The sequence below is a fragment of the Onychostruthus taczanowskii genome, unplaced genomic scaffold (assembly GCF_017590055.1).
Source record: "Onychostruthus taczanowskii isolate IOZ18803 unplaced genomic scaffold, ASM1759005v1 scaffold33, whole genome shotgun sequence".
Classification (NCBI taxonomy): domain Eukaryota; kingdom Metazoa; phylum Chordata; class Aves; order Passeriformes; family Passeridae; genus Onychostruthus; species Onychostruthus taczanowskii.
In genome coordinates, this window is record NW_024500683.1 from 8,465,197 (window position 1) to 8,482,916 (window position 17,720).

The 17,720-nt window shown below is 39.7% G+C and overlaps 1 protein-coding gene across 1 annotated transcript; it reads right to left on the minus strand.

Moving 5' to 3' along the window:
• Positions 1 to 468: 468 nt before the first annotated feature.
• Positions 469 to 17,165, minus strand: LOC121339117 (elongin-A-like). The gene is made up of 11 exons (XM_041410663.1): positions 17,085 to 17,165; positions 10,630 to 10,686; positions 8,851 to 8,963; positions 7,090 to 7,789; positions 5,590 to 5,689; positions 4,625 to 4,798; positions 3,962 to 4,059; positions 3,035 to 3,215; positions 2,578 to 2,701; positions 738 to 856; positions 469 to 601 (listed from the first exon to the last, which is right to left on the minus strand). The coding sequence occupies exons 1-11, from the start codon at positions 17,163 to 17,165 to the stop codon at positions 543 to 545; spliced, it is 1,806 nt and encodes a 601-aa protein (XP_041266597.1). The 3' UTR covers positions 469 to 542.
• Positions 17,166 to 17,720: the final 555 nt, after the last annotated feature.

Consider the following 17,720-nt stretch of genomic DNA (forward strand, 5'->3'; position numbering starts at 1 on the left):
CACAAGCATCTACATTAGCATTCTGGTTCAGATTAAAAGGGTATACCTTTGAAGTTGGCTTTGAATTTGCCTCCATGATTGATTAGTATTGTATCATCAAGCAGTGTCAAACTTGGGAGGAGAGATCAACCCCCACCCGTGTACAACCTCCTTTCAGGTACCTGTAGAAAGCAATAAGGTCTTCCCCTCAGCTTCCTTTTCTCCACACTAAACCACCTCCATTCCCTCAGCCATTGTTACAAAACTTGTACCCAGACCCTTCACCAGCTTAAACTCATAAATACACCTATAAAGGTTCATATAAATGGATTTGTCATTAGTGTGTACTGACCTTATTTCAATTCAAGTAAGAAAGCAGCAGTATGGAAGGACTCAGAGGTTTCAGTATTTATTGCTAATTATTCACCCATGCAATTTTTCAGAACTATTTTAACTAAAGCAAATTGAACAGTGCTTACATGGACATTACTTTCATTCACCGTAGCATAATATACATACATACAGTCACATCAAATAAGCTTCAAATACACAGCCTCATTTTATCATTGTCCAACTCTACTCCTCAGTGCTTTCAATGTTTTCTTCATAATTGGTGCTATTTCTTCAATAACAACAAAACAGAGACCAGTTAGGATTACAGCTATGAGCAACTTAAAATGGTATTAGTATAATATTAAGCATATATTAGGCAGAAGGTTAAAACAATTAAATTGATCATCTTAGGAAATGCCACTTACTTTTTGTAGGCTTCTTTCCATCTTGAATCATGACACTTGAGCTAGAACGTCTACTGTTGCCAGCACGTATCAGATTTGATAATGTGTTATTTCTGTCTCTCATTTCTGGAATCCCTGTTCTTTTAAAACAAACAAGTAAGAAAAAAGTTAGCATTTACTATCAAGTTACTATTTGCTCTGGCTCATTTTGAAAAAAAAAAAAAATCAAAACCAACAGCCTGATTGGATAAATTTAAGAAACTTTATACATTTCAAAGTCATAGGATAATTAAGGTTAGAAGGGATTGCAGATGACCATCTTTTCCATTTTAATTGTTGTTTAATTATTGAACAAATATTACACTTATAAGATTTCATGTCTTTTATTAGTCTTTAAAATCAAATAATCAGAGATTGTGACAAATTAAAATGGCCAGCAATACCACTGTGATTCATAACGTCCTGTGCTCTAGTTTGCACCTTGTGTTTATTTTCCTCTTTGAACACAGCTGAACTGCTAACTAACTCATTGACAGAAAATAAGGGCAAATGTTTAAAAACAAAACCTCTGTAACTGACTAGCAAAAGGCACAATAACTAACTAAACATCATGTTGGAATCTTCAATCAGCAAGACAAGGACTGTGGCAGATACATATACAGAGCTGATGCCTCATGCTAAAGACTGTTAACCAAACAGAGCATTGAAGTGTCAGCACAATGTCACCAAACGTGACCAGCCCTGTACTCCTCAGAGCCAGTCACTGAGGATTCTGCCAGCACTCAGTACCACGGCACACTGAGTGAGACTAGCAGCCTGCTAAGGATCTGCATGTCTGCACACAAATCCTTAGCAGGACTTTTGAGCTCCTGCAAGACCAGCTTCTCAAGTGAGAATTTCAGCCATACAAATTCTGCAGCTTAAAAAACCAATAGGTCAAAGTAGTGAAGTTTAACTCAGTGTGCCTAAACAAACCCTTTGGTTCTTCAGAAGGCAAACCAATGACTCTCTTAAAGCTTCTTTCATGTCTGAGAAAAAAAAAATCATGCAAGGCTTGGTCTGCATCACTCAGCTACTGGCCCAGAAATTACTGGAGCACAAAGGACATATGTACTTGTACGCTACTGTACTTGAAGCACCTAAACTGGAAAGGCAGGTCTGCCACAATACAGACTCAACCTTCCACAGAGCAGCTGAAAGAAAAAGTGCTTTAAGCTATTGCCTTGGTGAAGGACTATCTTTCCAATGGAAATACCAAGAGTATGGAAAGAACCTTCCAAATCTCACCAGCTGAAAGCACAATTATGACAATTTATCTGGTATAAAAGCTGAATTTAAGAAAATTCTTACATCCAGGCTGCCCTTCCTAACCCATACTTACAACCACCTTGAGCAGAAAGTCTGTTAGACTAAGCTTCTGAAATTCACAGGGGGGAAAAAACGTATTAAAAGTTCCTGAGGTTCATTCTGGTCAGCTGTATCACACCAGGCAGCTGACTGGGATTTTATCAAAGCAGGAGAACATGTGAGGCTGCTAGGCAGGTTAATAGACCCAAAACATCAACAATGGAATTGCCCTAGGATGCCAAGCAGCTTTAGTGCAATCTGGAGAAAAGAAACAGCGTCCTGTTACACTCCAGCTGGGAGGATGAATTCACTGGCACTTTTGAGAAGTGTGCAATGCCAATGCACACATGGCAGAGGAGTACACAAGACTTAAAAGGCAAGTTTGTTTCTAGCTACTAGCCACTTTAAAAAAAAGGAAAGTAAATAGAGTTATTTAGAACTTTAAAAATATTTTACAAGCATGATTTTGAACTGACAAAGGCACAAACTCAAAAGCATAGTACATAGCACTTACTTGCACTTTGCTGTGGGATGAAGCTGGATGACAGGTCCTGCTGCCCCATGGATTTCTTGCTGTCGGCAAATGTTCCTGGGTGGTTTTGCTGCACCAGTCACATAAGCCATTTTTACTTGCCTGCCTAATATATAAGCAAGGAGCAGAGGATATGTGACTTTTCATGTCCTTTATGTCCAGAACAATTTGCATTGCTGCTTAAAATCCTTAGTCCAACCAGTAAGGTAAGATTTGTCTACTGCATAATATTTGCAGATTACACCAACATATTGTATTAATGCATCTGTTTATTTTTTAGACAAATTTTAATTTAAGAGTAACAGTGCTTGTTCTTGATAATTTCTCCTGGAAGTACAGCATTAGTACTCACTGCAAAGAAATCACTAAACCAAACATATTGTCAAGAACAGCAGAAGAGATTGAGTTTTTAAGTAGAAGAGCTAACCAGAGATTTTACCTTTTGGTTTCTCAGACTGAGCTGAAAGAATATTTTTTGTAAGGATCTTCAGCTTTTCTTCTCTCTGATTAAACAGTCTCCAGTACATTTCACGCCAAGACTCACATTCCAGAAGGCTCTCATTTTTAAAGTCTCTTTGGCAATGTTTCTTCCACAAGTGGTCAGTCTCTTTTATAAACATCTAATTTAATCACAGACATCTTATATCAGAGATTTAAAAATAACATTTTCAAGAGTACCTATTCTCTGAGCCTACAGACACAACCCAAACCTTTGGTGGAAGAAGGTGCAGAACAAATCCCACCGCACGTGCTGACACAGGTACCCGCACCGTGGCAATACCATGCAGGGACACTGACTGCAGCCTGGAAACCACACAGCTTCAAGCAGCAGAGCTGGAGTCAGTGAGCCACGCTCACAGGCTACACTTGTGTCTGCAGCACAGGCTCAGGCCACTCCAGCTCTCAACTTGAAGCACACAGAGGAAAGGCTAACTTGCCCTACAAAGGGCTGCACACTCAGATTATCAATGTCCAAGTGCATCATGGAGCTCAAGTCCTGACAGTGTAGATAAGAAATCTACACATACATGAAATCTCACCCCAGCTACTTCCTGACTGATATGCTTTGCAGGCTTAATAGTTTGTAACTTGAAAACAGTTGGTTCTGACTTTCCCAGCTATTTCAGTGGTAAATACTACTGTCATTTTTTTTTTTCTTATTTTTAGAAACAGAAATATTCTTCTATACACACTGTCTTTCACTTAGTCATCAGTAGCAATTCTCCTGAATGTTTTAAACTTGAGAAAGGGAGACTTAATAATGACAGCTGAATTCAAAGAAATTGGTATGGAAGACAGAAAACCAGTGCAGGCCAAAGAGTTAAGGAACACTGTGCTTTCCCAAATTTAACAAGGCAGAATTTACCAGATTACATTTTTCTACTTGAAACAATTGCTCTGGCGTGCAACGTGTTAGCACAGGCTCAAGAATTTCAAAGGGCACACCTCCTGCTTCCCGTAGCACTACAAAAGAGGACAGTACTTTGAGTATCTCATTTATTTTACTCAATGGGTAACACCACTCAGTTTAAAAATAAAAACACAAGTTAATTTTATCAAGCACTAACACAACATCCTATGTCAGGCTTTGAAAATATTTATAAATCAGCAGTTCCATACTGACTAGCAGTTATACTTGATGATGGATAAAGCATCTTTGAATAGTCATTGCCCCATCTTTACTGATATGCATAATTTCTTCCTCTGCCTATGCAATGAAGAATGTCTTGATCACAATAAACATGGTGGTGGAGGGGCAGAATTTTTAGTTTATCATTTATAGGACTTTATTTATGTAAACTTGGACCTTTAAAAATTGAAAGCTTTCAAAACAAAGCTACAATTTAGCACAAAGCTACAATTCAGCAATTTAGTCCTCAAACCATTTCTGCAAAAGCTTTTCACCCTGCTCCAAGTCACCATTTGTAGGGAGGGACAATATATTTTAGTAGGCCAGTGGCTGGCATGTAGAAAAAAAAATCTCATACCCTTAGAGTCACAAGTGCTACAAATCCCCTGAAGTACTCACACTCAATATTGTTGTGAAGCATGCGGACACACTGCTCATACAGTGTAAGCATCTTCGAAAGGCAGACTGCCTTGGAGCCAGAGTAAACCTGCATTTTGGAGTTCAGCCTCTGTCCTGTGAATTGAACTACCTCATTGACTTGCTGGGGTGCTTCTACAACAGGTACTGTGAACGCTGCAAGCAAAACATCAGGCAGGTTTCACAAGGCTTTAAACATTCAGCTCTGAGATAAACAAATTACTTTTATTACATATACAAAGTATTTTCTTAATATGAAGTTACTGCATTACAGCATGGGACCCTTGCATGTATTGTAAATTGCAGAAGTCCATTCACCATCACCTAACTCCAAGATGTACACTGCAAGAGAGCTGCATCAACTCAAACCAGTCCTGCATTACTTATCTCCAGTCTACATGAGCTGTATTCACATCTCAATTGCTCTGTTTCCCATCCACAGAACTTTACTAATCCTTCTGAGTTATCTTAGAAAAGCCAGAAGCCACAATAGCAGCAATGTTTCAAGATCCCAGTGGTAGGAAACCACATGAGAAGAGCTGCTAGGGGAACCACTGGTACTTTATGTCATGTACCTATAATGATACTAGTGGTTCCTATGCCAAAGCTAGACCTAGTGCCTCATATATTTGTTTTACCTAAGATAATTTCTGCTAAGGCTTTGCCTGCTCTAAGGTATAGACACGAGTAAAGATAAATGGAGCCTGTAGAACAGCCTGGTTTACACCTTCTCTGAGTCTGTGGTAACCTTCCTCAGCAAGCCATAAGAAGGAAGGCCTTGTAACTCCCTTCAGCTTCAACATAGTTGCTACAGATGAGGAACTGAGGCCATTCTTTGCCATGGACTGATGAGCTAACACAGCTTATTGGAAAAGGGGATAAAACATTTCTACGCAGAGCTATAGACACCTGCTGACACACATTTATCAGCCTTGTATATTACTTACCTGTAAAATCTGCAGCATATGGGGGAGATGATTCTGAGATGCCTGGCAGAGTTTTAGGTAGTGGAGTATTAAGGAGCTCTTGGAGGGATGCCACTTTGGCCTGTGCACAGTTAAGGAAAGATTGTTTCAATATTATAAATTTGGGGTTAACCAGGCTTAAAACAAGCTATGATAAACCTCCAAACATGTATGCAAATCCCAAAATTAAGCAGGATAACTAGATAACTAGAATTCTTGCTTTTCTACAGTAAAATTTATTCACAGGACTATTTTGCAGCATATCCTTTCATATTCTACTTACCAAAACTATACCACAAATAGAACTTAGTGGGACATCTGCAATTAGCACACAGAAAGATTAAAGAACAGAGTAGATATGTAGAGCTAATGGGCTTCCAGATAAATCACTACTGAGGCACGCAGTGAATGAGGCAAAACTGTAAGATGACAAAAGCATAATTCTAAAAGACAAGAAATAGCTTTATATCTAGTCCTATCAAGTCTCCTAGATCACAGTCAGTAAGCCATTCAGCCTAAAACATTCACAGTCATTCCCTAAAAAAGGGATTTAAAGATGCAGCAGCCTATTAAATATGAGTCCCTATAATTGGACCAGGTGCAACACTTAAATTGGGTCTCAGGTGTCCTCCAATTGCAAGTCAGGCACTTACAGCCCAAAATTTGCATTCCCTGTACTTCATTTAAGTATCTACAGTAACTTTTCACAACTACTTGAATATCTGAGGTTTTTCCTCAAACAGTTTATGTTAGAGTATCATACATAAGCCTTTGCATTAATATTTCCCCATCTGGGACAGAAGATACCACATTCAGATTGCAGATCTTCCATAATAAAAAAGCCTGAAGCTTTCACATCACAGTGAAGATATAAATCTGAAGAAAACTCTAATTTTCAGTGCACAAAAGGTCTTCATTTAAAAGGTCTAATTAATACATATTTTTGCATACACATTTTCTCAGAGGAGCTACTTAAGCTTTTTGTATTTCAAGGGACAAGGGACTAGCTCAGATTAAGAATATGCATAATCTAGCTTTATATGCAATAATGCATTTAGAGAATGTTCAGTTCCACTGCAAACATTAACATTCGCTATTAAAGAACCACAGCATCTGACAAAAGGACTGCTCTATACACAAAGAGCTGCAGCAGCCAAAAACCAGGATGGTCAAGAAAGAAAAAAGGTGGACATCTTTCCAAAGGCATTTTGCCTTTGCATTTTGCAAATGCAAATTATTTGGTAAAGATCAAACACTATAACAATATTGGAAACAATGTTTAAACCACAAGTAATTAAATTAAAAACTGTATCCCTTTTCTCCCCATTATCTGCAATGCAGCTGATAAGTAAGCATAAGTAAGATCAGTCATGCAATCTGTTCCTTTAAAAAAATACAGATAAATTTCAGTGAAATTAAAAGTCCAAAGCACTTGTGTTTCTGCTGTTTATCTGCTGCTCTCTCAACCCTGTAGAGATTTACCGTTTTACTCGGAGCTTCTGGTTGATCACTCTGACATTTTTTTACATCTTCAACTCCCTCTTTTGCCTGAGAAAGTTTTGAAGTCTTTTGTAGTAATGAGCTGTTCTTCTCTTCCCTGCACTTTTTTGGCCGTGCACCTGTAGAACAAGCTTTTCTCTTTCTTTTGTTGGTAACCTCATCATAAGTAAGATAAGATTCAAAAGACATAGTAGGGGGCTCGAATTCCTCATCACTAGATGATTTGGCTTGGTCTTTCATGACAAGATTTTGTTTTGGTTTCTTCACACATTTAGGATTTCTCTGTTTGGAAGCATCCTTACTAGGCTTTTCTTTCAGGCACAATAAGCCTTCATTGGCTGCAGAGGAATGCTGCTTTTTTGAAATTTTCTTGCTCTCTGTTGAGGTGCTCTCTTTGAACTCACTTTCTTTAGCCTGAGAATTGGTACCCTGGGAAGAATGCTTAGAACCACTGCTGCTAACTTTATTATCACATTCTTTTGGAGACTCAGAATTTGTACTTTGATGAGTCTTTTCACTACAAATATGCTCCTTATTCAGCTTTGCAGTAATGGGAGCACTGCTGGAACTTGTAATGGCCAGTACAGATGTTTCAGGCTTCTCTAAAGGCTTAATCTCCTCGGAAACATAAGATTTCGTCTCATGTTTTTCTTTTCCATGATTTTTTCTTCCTCTGTGATCACTGCAACAATAAAAGAAAATTACATCCCATTGTGTAGCTGATGCTAAATTCTTAAACAATCTGCTTTTCCAATATTAGTAAAACTGAAAGCATAAAATCACACCATGTGTCATAGTTTCACAAAACCCAGAACTTAGTTCTGCACTGTGTTCTTATTCTTCCATTATCAGTACAGAATCACAGAGCTCTTGGGTCCAGCACTGCTAAATATTGAAACAAGAATTGATAAGCAAAACAAGTGGGGAGTAGGGACATAACCCTGAGCAGGAAAACAAACCTGGCAGTGCTATTAGCTTATAACATGCTGGATACCACTTTTCACAACGCTTCCCTGCATGCTTTATAACAAAGACATGGTGCTTGAAAGAACTAGGAGTCAGAAAAATTTACAACATGCTCTGTAGGTGATACAGATTACCAGGTCAGCCTTTATGGTTTGCTTATCACAGATTCCCATTTTTTGAACAACTCCAGATTTAAAATGCACTATTTAGTCAAACTGTTCCCTTGGCTCTTTCAGCTCAACTGTTTGGAACTGTTGGCACTCCGTGAAACATCTAAAGCAGAGCGGGCCTGGCCATGGCAGTGGTGGTTCCTTCAGTCTCAGAAGAAACTCCGTCTCTTCACTGTGCCTCCTCCAGTGTTGGAAGGCCCTCTCAGTCCACAAGAACATTATAAGAAAAACCTCAATACAACCACATCACTGGAGAGCTGACTCATTTAACCACCACCTCACCTCTGGAAATAAAGAGCAAGTTTCTCAATTTCCTCAAGTGCAGAACAGTGCCCATCATGGTTTAGTGCCATTTGCACCAGCTGGGACCTCAGAACTTGTGCCAGTCACAAAAAGCAGCTGAAGTCAGAGTGCCAACTGGCTGGTTGACCAATAATGGTTTGATTGTTTTCCACATATTTTACAACTGCATTCTCACTTCTTGCATTCAATTCATGTTCCAATTCAATGTACATGTGTCATTCCAAACACCTTCCTAAGTTTCCAATTTGTATATTAAAATTACACTACAGCATAATTAACTTTAAAGAAAAAAGTTCACACCTACCTTTTACTTTCTGGAGAAATACGCTTTTTCCATTGCTTTAACAGACTTTTAGCTACATTCCCAGCAGTGGCATGCTCCCTAAAACTTTTAACTGTTTTGTCTATGCCAGTTTCCTGTTGAAGATAGTGCAAGAAAGATGGGCAGAATAAATCACAACCCTCATCCCACATAAAACCTCCTCTAAAACTGCTACAAACAGTATTAGCCTTATATTCAGAGCAGTCTTATGGCAGCCAAGGAATAAATACCCTCTTTATACTGCAAATGGAATTGAAGGAAGTAGTTATTTATAACCAAATATGGGGAACAAAATGCAGGCTTAATTCACAAAACTAAGATAAGTCATTTTCCTCCATTAACTATTTCAGGAATTTCACTCCTCTCAAATGCTTAAGCCCAAAAAATGCATCAATTCAAACTTCCTTTAGGCTTATGAAGTACATTTGAGCATATTAGAGAGCACATATGTTGGGCATGGTGTAATGTAATACATCTCAGCCAGTAGTACAGGGTTGAGGGGTCAGAACAGCAGAGTTATTTTCACAATATCATTGTGTCTTCAAGTCTCATTCTAGTGTGTTTTGTTTAAGCAAAAATATCTTGCAGACTTTGGGTGTTTGTAGAATCACAGGTGATTTTAATAATGTATTATCAGTAAACATCTGATTCACAAACCCTCACTTTTAAGATGCATGCAAAATATGGAACTCCGTAGGTTCACTGCAACCTGTGAATGCTCTTGCTGACAATTATACTCCTGTGAAGTCTGAGCTATACACGTTACTCCCACACAAACAGCTCGGCCTCCAGAAAGGGCTTCCTTAAATTCACTTCAAGTATATTTAGCTTGTATATAATTTGAGCAACCTGATTTGGTAAGTCAGTTATTGCAAACAGATGGAAGAAATCTGGTGGGACTACTTCATAAAGCTATTTATGCTCTTCAAATGCATTAAAAATATGTGGAGCCCTCCGCTGTAAGACATCACTTTCCTCTATTTGACTTGAAGGCTTCCATCAAAGTCTGTGCCATTATAAAGCACACAAAATTTCTGGGAACACGAATCATCTGCAGAAACCCTTTGTCATTTTAAACAATTAATTGCAATATGAGATTATGTCTTTTTATTGGAAAACAAAACAAATATTGCTTCATTTCAGTAGAAGTCTGCTGATGTCTAGGCAGACAAATGCCTTTACCTGAATAGGCCATTCAAATGTCTTGGCACCTATATTTTTCCTCTTACTCTTCAAAGAATTCTCTCACAAAACCCACATTTTCCTTCTTTCAAAACACAGACATGTTGCTTATAATAGCTAGAAGCTTCACAGACCAATGTGAGAATATCTAATATAGAATTTGACAGGATGCAGCTTCGATGAGGATAAAAGTCACAGGAATCATTACTGGGGATTCCTCCTCTTTAAATGCAAGAAACTAAGTTTGAGCTGCTAGCAAAAGATGGAAGAGTTAGACAATTGACTTAAAGAATGATTCACCCATATTTGCTTTAAGCATTGATTGAAGGCAGTTTTACACTGAAAAGAAGCCAACCTGATTAGCAAAGTGTCCTCTATATGCTCAGTTCTATCACTGCTGACATAATAGTGCATTCATCAACCTGGATGACTGCTTTTGGGAAATTAATCTAACCAAATAGGATATAAATTTAAAATTATAAAATGCAAAATGTTCACCACTTCTACAAATGCACACTCTTGACATTTACATAGTAATTCACTAGAGAAGAGTTTAATGTGTTATTACTGATCACTTACCACTAAAATATCCAGCGATAAATCCAAATCTTGTAGTGTCTTAAGTGTTTTTACAATCTACAAGAAAACATCAGATTTATTGTTTTAAACAAATACTTGGAAATCTTATTCTGTTCTTCTCATTCACAGATGTAATCCAAAAATATACAACAGCGTTAAAAGGAATGTCCAGTAACTCCTGGAAAACGTAAGCACTCCTTTACTGCACATCAGGGCAGTGTTTGCAGTCAGTGTTGTGAACCAGTACGGTCCTGCAATTTCAGTAACAACAGATAATCCAGTAGATAGTTTGAATTTACTGCTACAGAGATTACAGTAAATATCAGTAATGCAGTAGTAGAGGCTACATATATATGCCTACTCATCCTGTGGCAGTGGCCCCCATTTGCCACAGAGCCAGTACAAAAGCTGCATTGTGCAAAGCCACCAAGCAAAAATCATCAAGCCTCACAGGCAGCAGCACTACAGCATCAATCCAGGCCGAGAAAGGACTATAGAACTGGTGCAAGCTCAGACTGCACAAAATAAGGTTTTGAAAACATAACTGCAATTTGAATTTTAACAAAACAAGCTCGAGCTAGAACAACTGTTTTCCTTTGCACTGCCAAAGCTTACACCTGTTACCAAACTCAACACTTCCATAAAAGCAGGAAAGATTTTTTTCCCATACAAAATGCTCATCTTTCTTGCAGCTAACCATACACAGCAAATTTGTCTTCTCTTTCTGTCATTGTTTAAAAATGGCATTCCCCAATTTAGTATTGCCACTAAAACACTCCCAACCACACACATGAAGTTGTATTATGGAGATGACAGAATCAATGTACAACTGAAATAGCAGCATTTCAGAGGGCTTTCACAAAGCCTGAAATACTAGTCAAGTGTTTCAGATCATTGACACTTCTCAGTGTAACAGCAGGAACACAAAACACATACCCAGAAATCTTCTGACAACAAAAGCAGCTATATTAATTTAAATAACCGATAAACTGTCATTTATTATATTAGATACTGTTTCTGAAATGGCATTGCAGGAGGTGGAAGAGGTACTAAAAATGAGTAACAAGCTCAAAGAAACAATTTACAAGTTGCACTCCAGAGATATATTGCTCTGCTGTTGCTCTAACTCTCATTGCTCCTGTAATGCATTAGAGTAGTGGAATCCCACACTTGACACTGATCTTCATTGTGTTCAGTGGGCTCTCTCTACAGGCCTGGCATGCAGCTCTTCTGTGAATCATCCACCCTGAAACAGTGCTTCTGAGGCTAGACAAGCACAGCAGAAATGCTTCACGCCTAAGAAAATGTGAGACAAGGTAAAACATACAGCTAGGACCAGAGGTAACAAATTAAATCTCCCAAAAAGTTCAGCTAGCTACAAAATGGCAGGGACACCTAAAAAAATAATTCATTAATTGATTTTTAAAAAGCTTCCTCACCAAGATGTCAGAACCAGCAAAAAATTCTGCTTCTCTTAAAATAAGGCACTCTCCAAGAAAAATTGTAATTGCTCACATTAATATAGTTTCTAATGCTTGAGATGATCAGTGTCAGTTCACTTGTATTTAATTGTATTTCATGTATTTAATTAGAAGAATATATATCCTCATTGATTTAATTTATTTTGCAATGAAAAAGGAACTAACCCACTGCTGACATGTTAGATTGTGATATTTAACATGTCTAGATAATCAAGCAATGCAAACCACTGGGAATAAATCCCATTTATTTTGCCAGAGACAAACCTATTTGTGGAAGAATACTAAGGGATGGTTTCATCAAGATACAGAAATAGGGGTTTTGAATAGTTTCTCTTGATGGATTTCAGATTAAGTTAACTCATAAAACCAACTTTATTTCAGAAGAAAAAATTCAGGAAGCAGGCAATTACTATTCATACAAGTTCAAACCAAAAGGCTAAATTACAAAAGTACCTAGATGACAAGCATGTTCAAAAGCAGTCAACACATTTTAATGAAAAACAAAACTTTCCAAGTCTTCTAAACTACAGACCACACTGCTCATTTTTGTTACTTGAAATGTATATCACATTTGTAAAATTAAGACAAACAGCAGTTTCATTTTAAAAAATAGAAAAAATGGATCAGACACACTGGTAAGGTTTTTAGCAGTGATACCAACCACTTAGAAGCAGGGAACAGCTCAGGCTGCAGGGCAATCAGCAGCTCTGCACATACAGGATTAGTACAAGACTCTGTTCTGTAACTGGAAAAAGTAAAAGGCTGCATCCAGCCTGCTGGTAGGAATCACTTATCTCCAAGTTCCTGGGATTTAGAACCAAACTAACTTACAGGCACAATCAGAAAATAAGCAAATATAACTTGTGGCAAGCATCTGTAGCAGCAGAGAAACTTTGTGTTCATCCTACTTGCTAGAGATCTCTGATTTCTCTACCAAAGACAAAGCACAAATACCAAGCTCCAGTATCTATTGGGCTTTGGAGAAAGGTACACTGTGAACCACAAGATAAAGTGAAGTCTGTCACCAAAACCAGAGACTGACAACTTTGTTGTCATGGTACCTATATATAGAATACCATTATAATTATTGCATAAAATAAGGCAAAATTATGAAGTCTGTTCTGAGCAAGCCTTCAGAAACAAAATAAAGACTGACTGTTGAGGGATCTTTCTCTAACCATTTCTTTCACCACAGCATTGGTGGCCTACCTGGCTCTTATCTCACTGGACTGGATCCAGCAATTTCTTCACAAAAGACCTTCCATATACACACAATATATATGTAACCCTCCACTGGTTTTCAGACTATTTTACCTCACATACCACTATCAGCTATTTCCTTGTGGAAAAACTCTATCTACTTTAAAAGAGACTGTAAACTTCATAGAAAAATTTATCTTCATATATAATTCCTGAACTAGCCTACATAATTCCAAAATACTGATTTATACAGAACAATCAAAACCTTACAGGACAGTGTTTCTTCCCATAAAATACATTCCAAGAAAAACCAAGACCTTGGTCTTCATGCAATAGAAGCAGGTAAAGCCTTATGGACAAACTGAGAGCTGGCACCCATATGGTAGTGTGCGACAAAAGCAAAGATGACAGCAGGAAAAAAAGCAAGCAAAGATGCAGAGAAGAAGGGAAAACAGGCTGGAATTTGGAAAGCAGAGATCAATGGTAATAAGCAATGGGACAGAAGCATGTAAGCAAACAAAATTTTCCAGATCCAAAACTGAAAGCAAAGTGGTAACAACAGCTGCCAGGTGCACTGGGTTTGGGCAATTTCCACTACACCAGTGTTGCTCCATCATCCTTTATACAAGTCTTGTACATTCTCCTCTTATTTTCCCCTCTGAGCCTGGAACATCAGGAAGGATGGAAACCACTAACAGGTTCCCAGACCATCTGTCCTCAGGGGACTGACAATATTTCTCTGCAGTAATTCCTGTTTTCTCTCTTTCTTCACTCAGTAGCTGCATTTCCATTTCAACGAGATCCTTATGATTCTTTAGCTTATTCTCTTCTATAACAAAGCCTGTGAAATTCCATCATGTCAATAACTTCTGGCTGAACTAGACAAATCATTCAAAAGAGCACCAGGACTTTGAGGAAAACACCTTAGAAAAACTCAACTCTGTCGCAAGCAGATAATCCCTATGTGTTCAGCAAAAAAAAACCAAATACCCCCGCCCCCCGCCCCAAAAAAAAACAACAAAAGAAACCAAGCACAGCCGTTCACCTGAAACAATTGCCTAGTTTTATTTTCAGCTACTAAATCTAATGATCTGTTAATTACACTAAAGGAGCTTTCTTCCAATCATCTTACACAACACAGAAATAAATGTAAATACTAATCACACATTTTACCTTGGCTCTTTAGTTTCATTAAGTTATGCTAGCCAGAGCTACAGCCATTCTCTGGCTATCTTATAATCTTTCCAGCTAGGCCAGAGTTGTTTTTAAAAACAGTCCTCAGAACAGGACATAATATTCCTGTAATTGTCCCTCTAATGCTATATAGCAATAATAACATAACCCTGCTAAGCTACCCCAAGATAGCATTTCCTCCATAAGCCACTGCACTCCACTGCAATTTCATGCTCAACTGCTAATACATCAGAGCTCCAAATCATTTTCTGAGTCAATGCTTTCCAAAATACAGTCTCCTACGCTGAATGACCTATATTCATAGCTCCTAGCTGTGACTTTCCACTAAGCCATGGTAAAACATGTGTTGCCCAAATGAATGCAGCCTACCACATGATCAAATTTGGTTTCTAGAAGGGACTCACTTCATTTGATACAAATGACTTCAGTATGTGTAGCATTTCCCTACAATGTTTGCTGTCGTCTAAATTAAGGACGTTTCAGTAGCATCATGTCACAAAGAGATGCATAGTCACTCTCCCACCCCCCAAAAAACCACCACAAACCCACAACCCAACATTGTTTCCTTATGAGGTCTGGCACTTATTTTTGGTGAGTGCAACTGAAATCAGTCTCATGTATTATATCAGGCCCGTGGCACTGCTGCTCTAATCAGCATCACACAGAAACAAGTCAAATGCCTTGAAGCTTGCCTACATTCACAACAGTTAGTGTCAGCCAAATACAATTCGAGATAGATTTGGCAGAATATATCTACATAACGTCTCACTGAGTGGTATGGATCATGGCACCACTCTTCAATTCTACATCAGGTGCATCTTAACATCATGCATAATTCCATTATGATCAATGCCAATGAAGACCATTTCACTGACCTTTAATGCTAGCACAGTACTTTTTCCCCACACCTCCCCTGGAACCATAAGCATCATTCAATAACTGTTCTTTTCTTTGTCAAGTCTCTGAAAACTCAGTGGGTTGCTATCAAACCTCCCACATTAAGAAGCTTTTGAAATGGACAATTGATGTTCTGTGTGGTTATCAAAAACTTTTTAGCAATATTAAAAAGTCCAAAGACAAATATTATTCTCTGTATGGAACAGAAGTATTTGACAACAACAACACTTGCCTACATACTGTAGCATATCTGTAATATTGATTTGCAATTCTTTTCACAAATTTCTAGAACTCTCCTTTTTGCCTTTAAAGATACTAACCACATAATTTCTCTTATTAGATTCAACTTCTGTTAGGAATACCTTTCATGACTGCCAATTTACAACTATCAGTTTCTCACTTTCCCTGCCACTCCTTACGCCATGTTACCAATAAATACTTCTATTTCACTAGACAGTTTTACCAGGGACAGAAGTGCTGCAGCACCACCATTAGCTCCATTTTATGCAGCACCTACTTGCAGCTATGCCACATAAAAACATTGTATCTCCTCCCTTAATGAATACAAATTAGCCAGTGTTGTTCTCATTTTTCACATTAGTAGGATGCTTTGAAACTTACTGGTTTGGGACCACTTAAAACTTATTACCACTAGAATTGTTTATTTTCTTTTCCTTTGCTACCTCTTGTTCAAATAGCATACCAACACTAATCCCAAGTACAAATTCAGAAACTATAATAACAGATAATTTCTGTAGCATAGGAAGATATTTAGGTTCATTGAACTGCAAATTAAAACTTATGAAGGAGCACCTGCACAGATATTTGCATTTTTAGACAGATATTGTCTACATCACAGGCATTCAAGAAAATAAGCCATTATTGGCTATGAAAATCAGTATTTCTCCTATATGCATACACACATACTTAGAAAACACACTGTAGACATGATTAATAGCTGAGATTCTCATCAATTACCAAATACAATGCCATTTTTACTGCTGCCCTCTGCCTCCAACCACAAACTTGTATCGAGTTTTAACACCTTTGAATCCCATAAAGGTAAAAGCGCCTGTATTTTCAAAGCAAATGTAACCCTCAAAAAAAAAAAAAAAAAAAAAAAAAAAAAAAGGAAAAACCGCATCACTGTTTCAAACACACCTTCTTCAGTCAAATATAATTTATTATTTCATAAAACATTGGGGCAAATTTGGCATATGCTACTTAGCTTCCATTTCCTTGGGAGTGCCGGCTGCTGCTCAGAGAGCGGGGCATGCCTTGGTCCCCCCGCTGCCCCACAGCCGGGGGGTGTCCCCGCTGCCCCACAGCCGGGGGGTGTCCCCGCTGCGCCTTGGTCCCTCTGCCCCACAGCCGGGGGTGTCCCCTCCGCCCCTCCAAAGCCCTGTGCAGCCTCAGCGCCTGCTCTGATCGCGCTCCCCACTCCTCTCTGCCTGCTTCAGGTGTCCCTTAGCTACCCCTCGCAGCTACTGAGCAGCCCGGCCACCCTGCAGGGGCTGATTCAGAACAGCTGAAACCTTGGACCAGGAAGAACAAAAAGGCAGGGCGTGACAGGCCCCGCTCCTCTTTGATGTGTGCAGCTAAAACCCAGCAGAAACACCTATTTCGCACAGAAAAGCTCTCATAAACACAGAAATAACAACCCAGCAGCTCCGGCCCGGGTACCTCGGCGGGCTGCTGGGCACGGCGCAGCCGCTCCTGCAGCCGCAGCAGCTTCCGCGCAGCGCTCCGCCCCTTCTCCGCCATGGCACAGCCGCTCCGCCCTTTCCCCTCCTTTGCACCGCTGCCGCTTCACCCTTTCTCTGCCTCGGCCTCGGCACCGGTGCCAGGGCTCCTCTGTCGCCGCCCGGCGTTCTTGTAGCCGCGCCCGCTCCGCCATTGGCCGTTCATCCCGGCCTTTCATCCCCGCTGTTCGCTACCCAGCTGTCAGCAGTAACAGCGCGGGCCGTGTGCTTTCCTCTGCCCCGCTGGGCTCCGTTTGAACGCACAGGGCGGTACTGAGCAAGCACGGCGTAGCTGGGGGAGATGGGTGAGGTAGCGGCCTGCCCGGCGAGGGCCGCGGTGCTGGGCGCTGTGCCCCTGCCCGGCCCGGCCTCGGGAGCAGCCCCGGGCGGGCCCTGGGACACGGACAGTGTCACTTGCTGGTGCACGACTGTCCTGTTCCCTGCAGTAACCCCGAGGCCCGTGGCGTCCCTGGTGACTGTGCCTGGCAGCGAGGCTGCCCTGTGGAAGGGTGCCTTGTTTTGGGGTACCGAGGCCGAGCCGTGAAGCCGCGACTGGTGCCCACAGGCAGCCCACTGC

Coding starts and splice junctions, on each gene's coding strand:
- LOC121339117 (XM_041410663.1), bottom strand. CDS start 17,165: ATGGCGGAGAAGGGGCGGAGCGCTGCGCGGAAGCTGCTGCGGCTGCAG. Junction 5,690..7,089: donor CAGAAGCTCCGAGTAAAACG/GTAAATCTCTAC, acceptor AACTGTGCACAG/GCCAAAGTGGCATCCCTCCA. Junction 4,799..5,589: donor ATATGCTGCAGATTTTACAG/GTAAGTAATATA, acceptor TTTTGCTTGCAG/CGTTCACAGTACCTGTTGTA.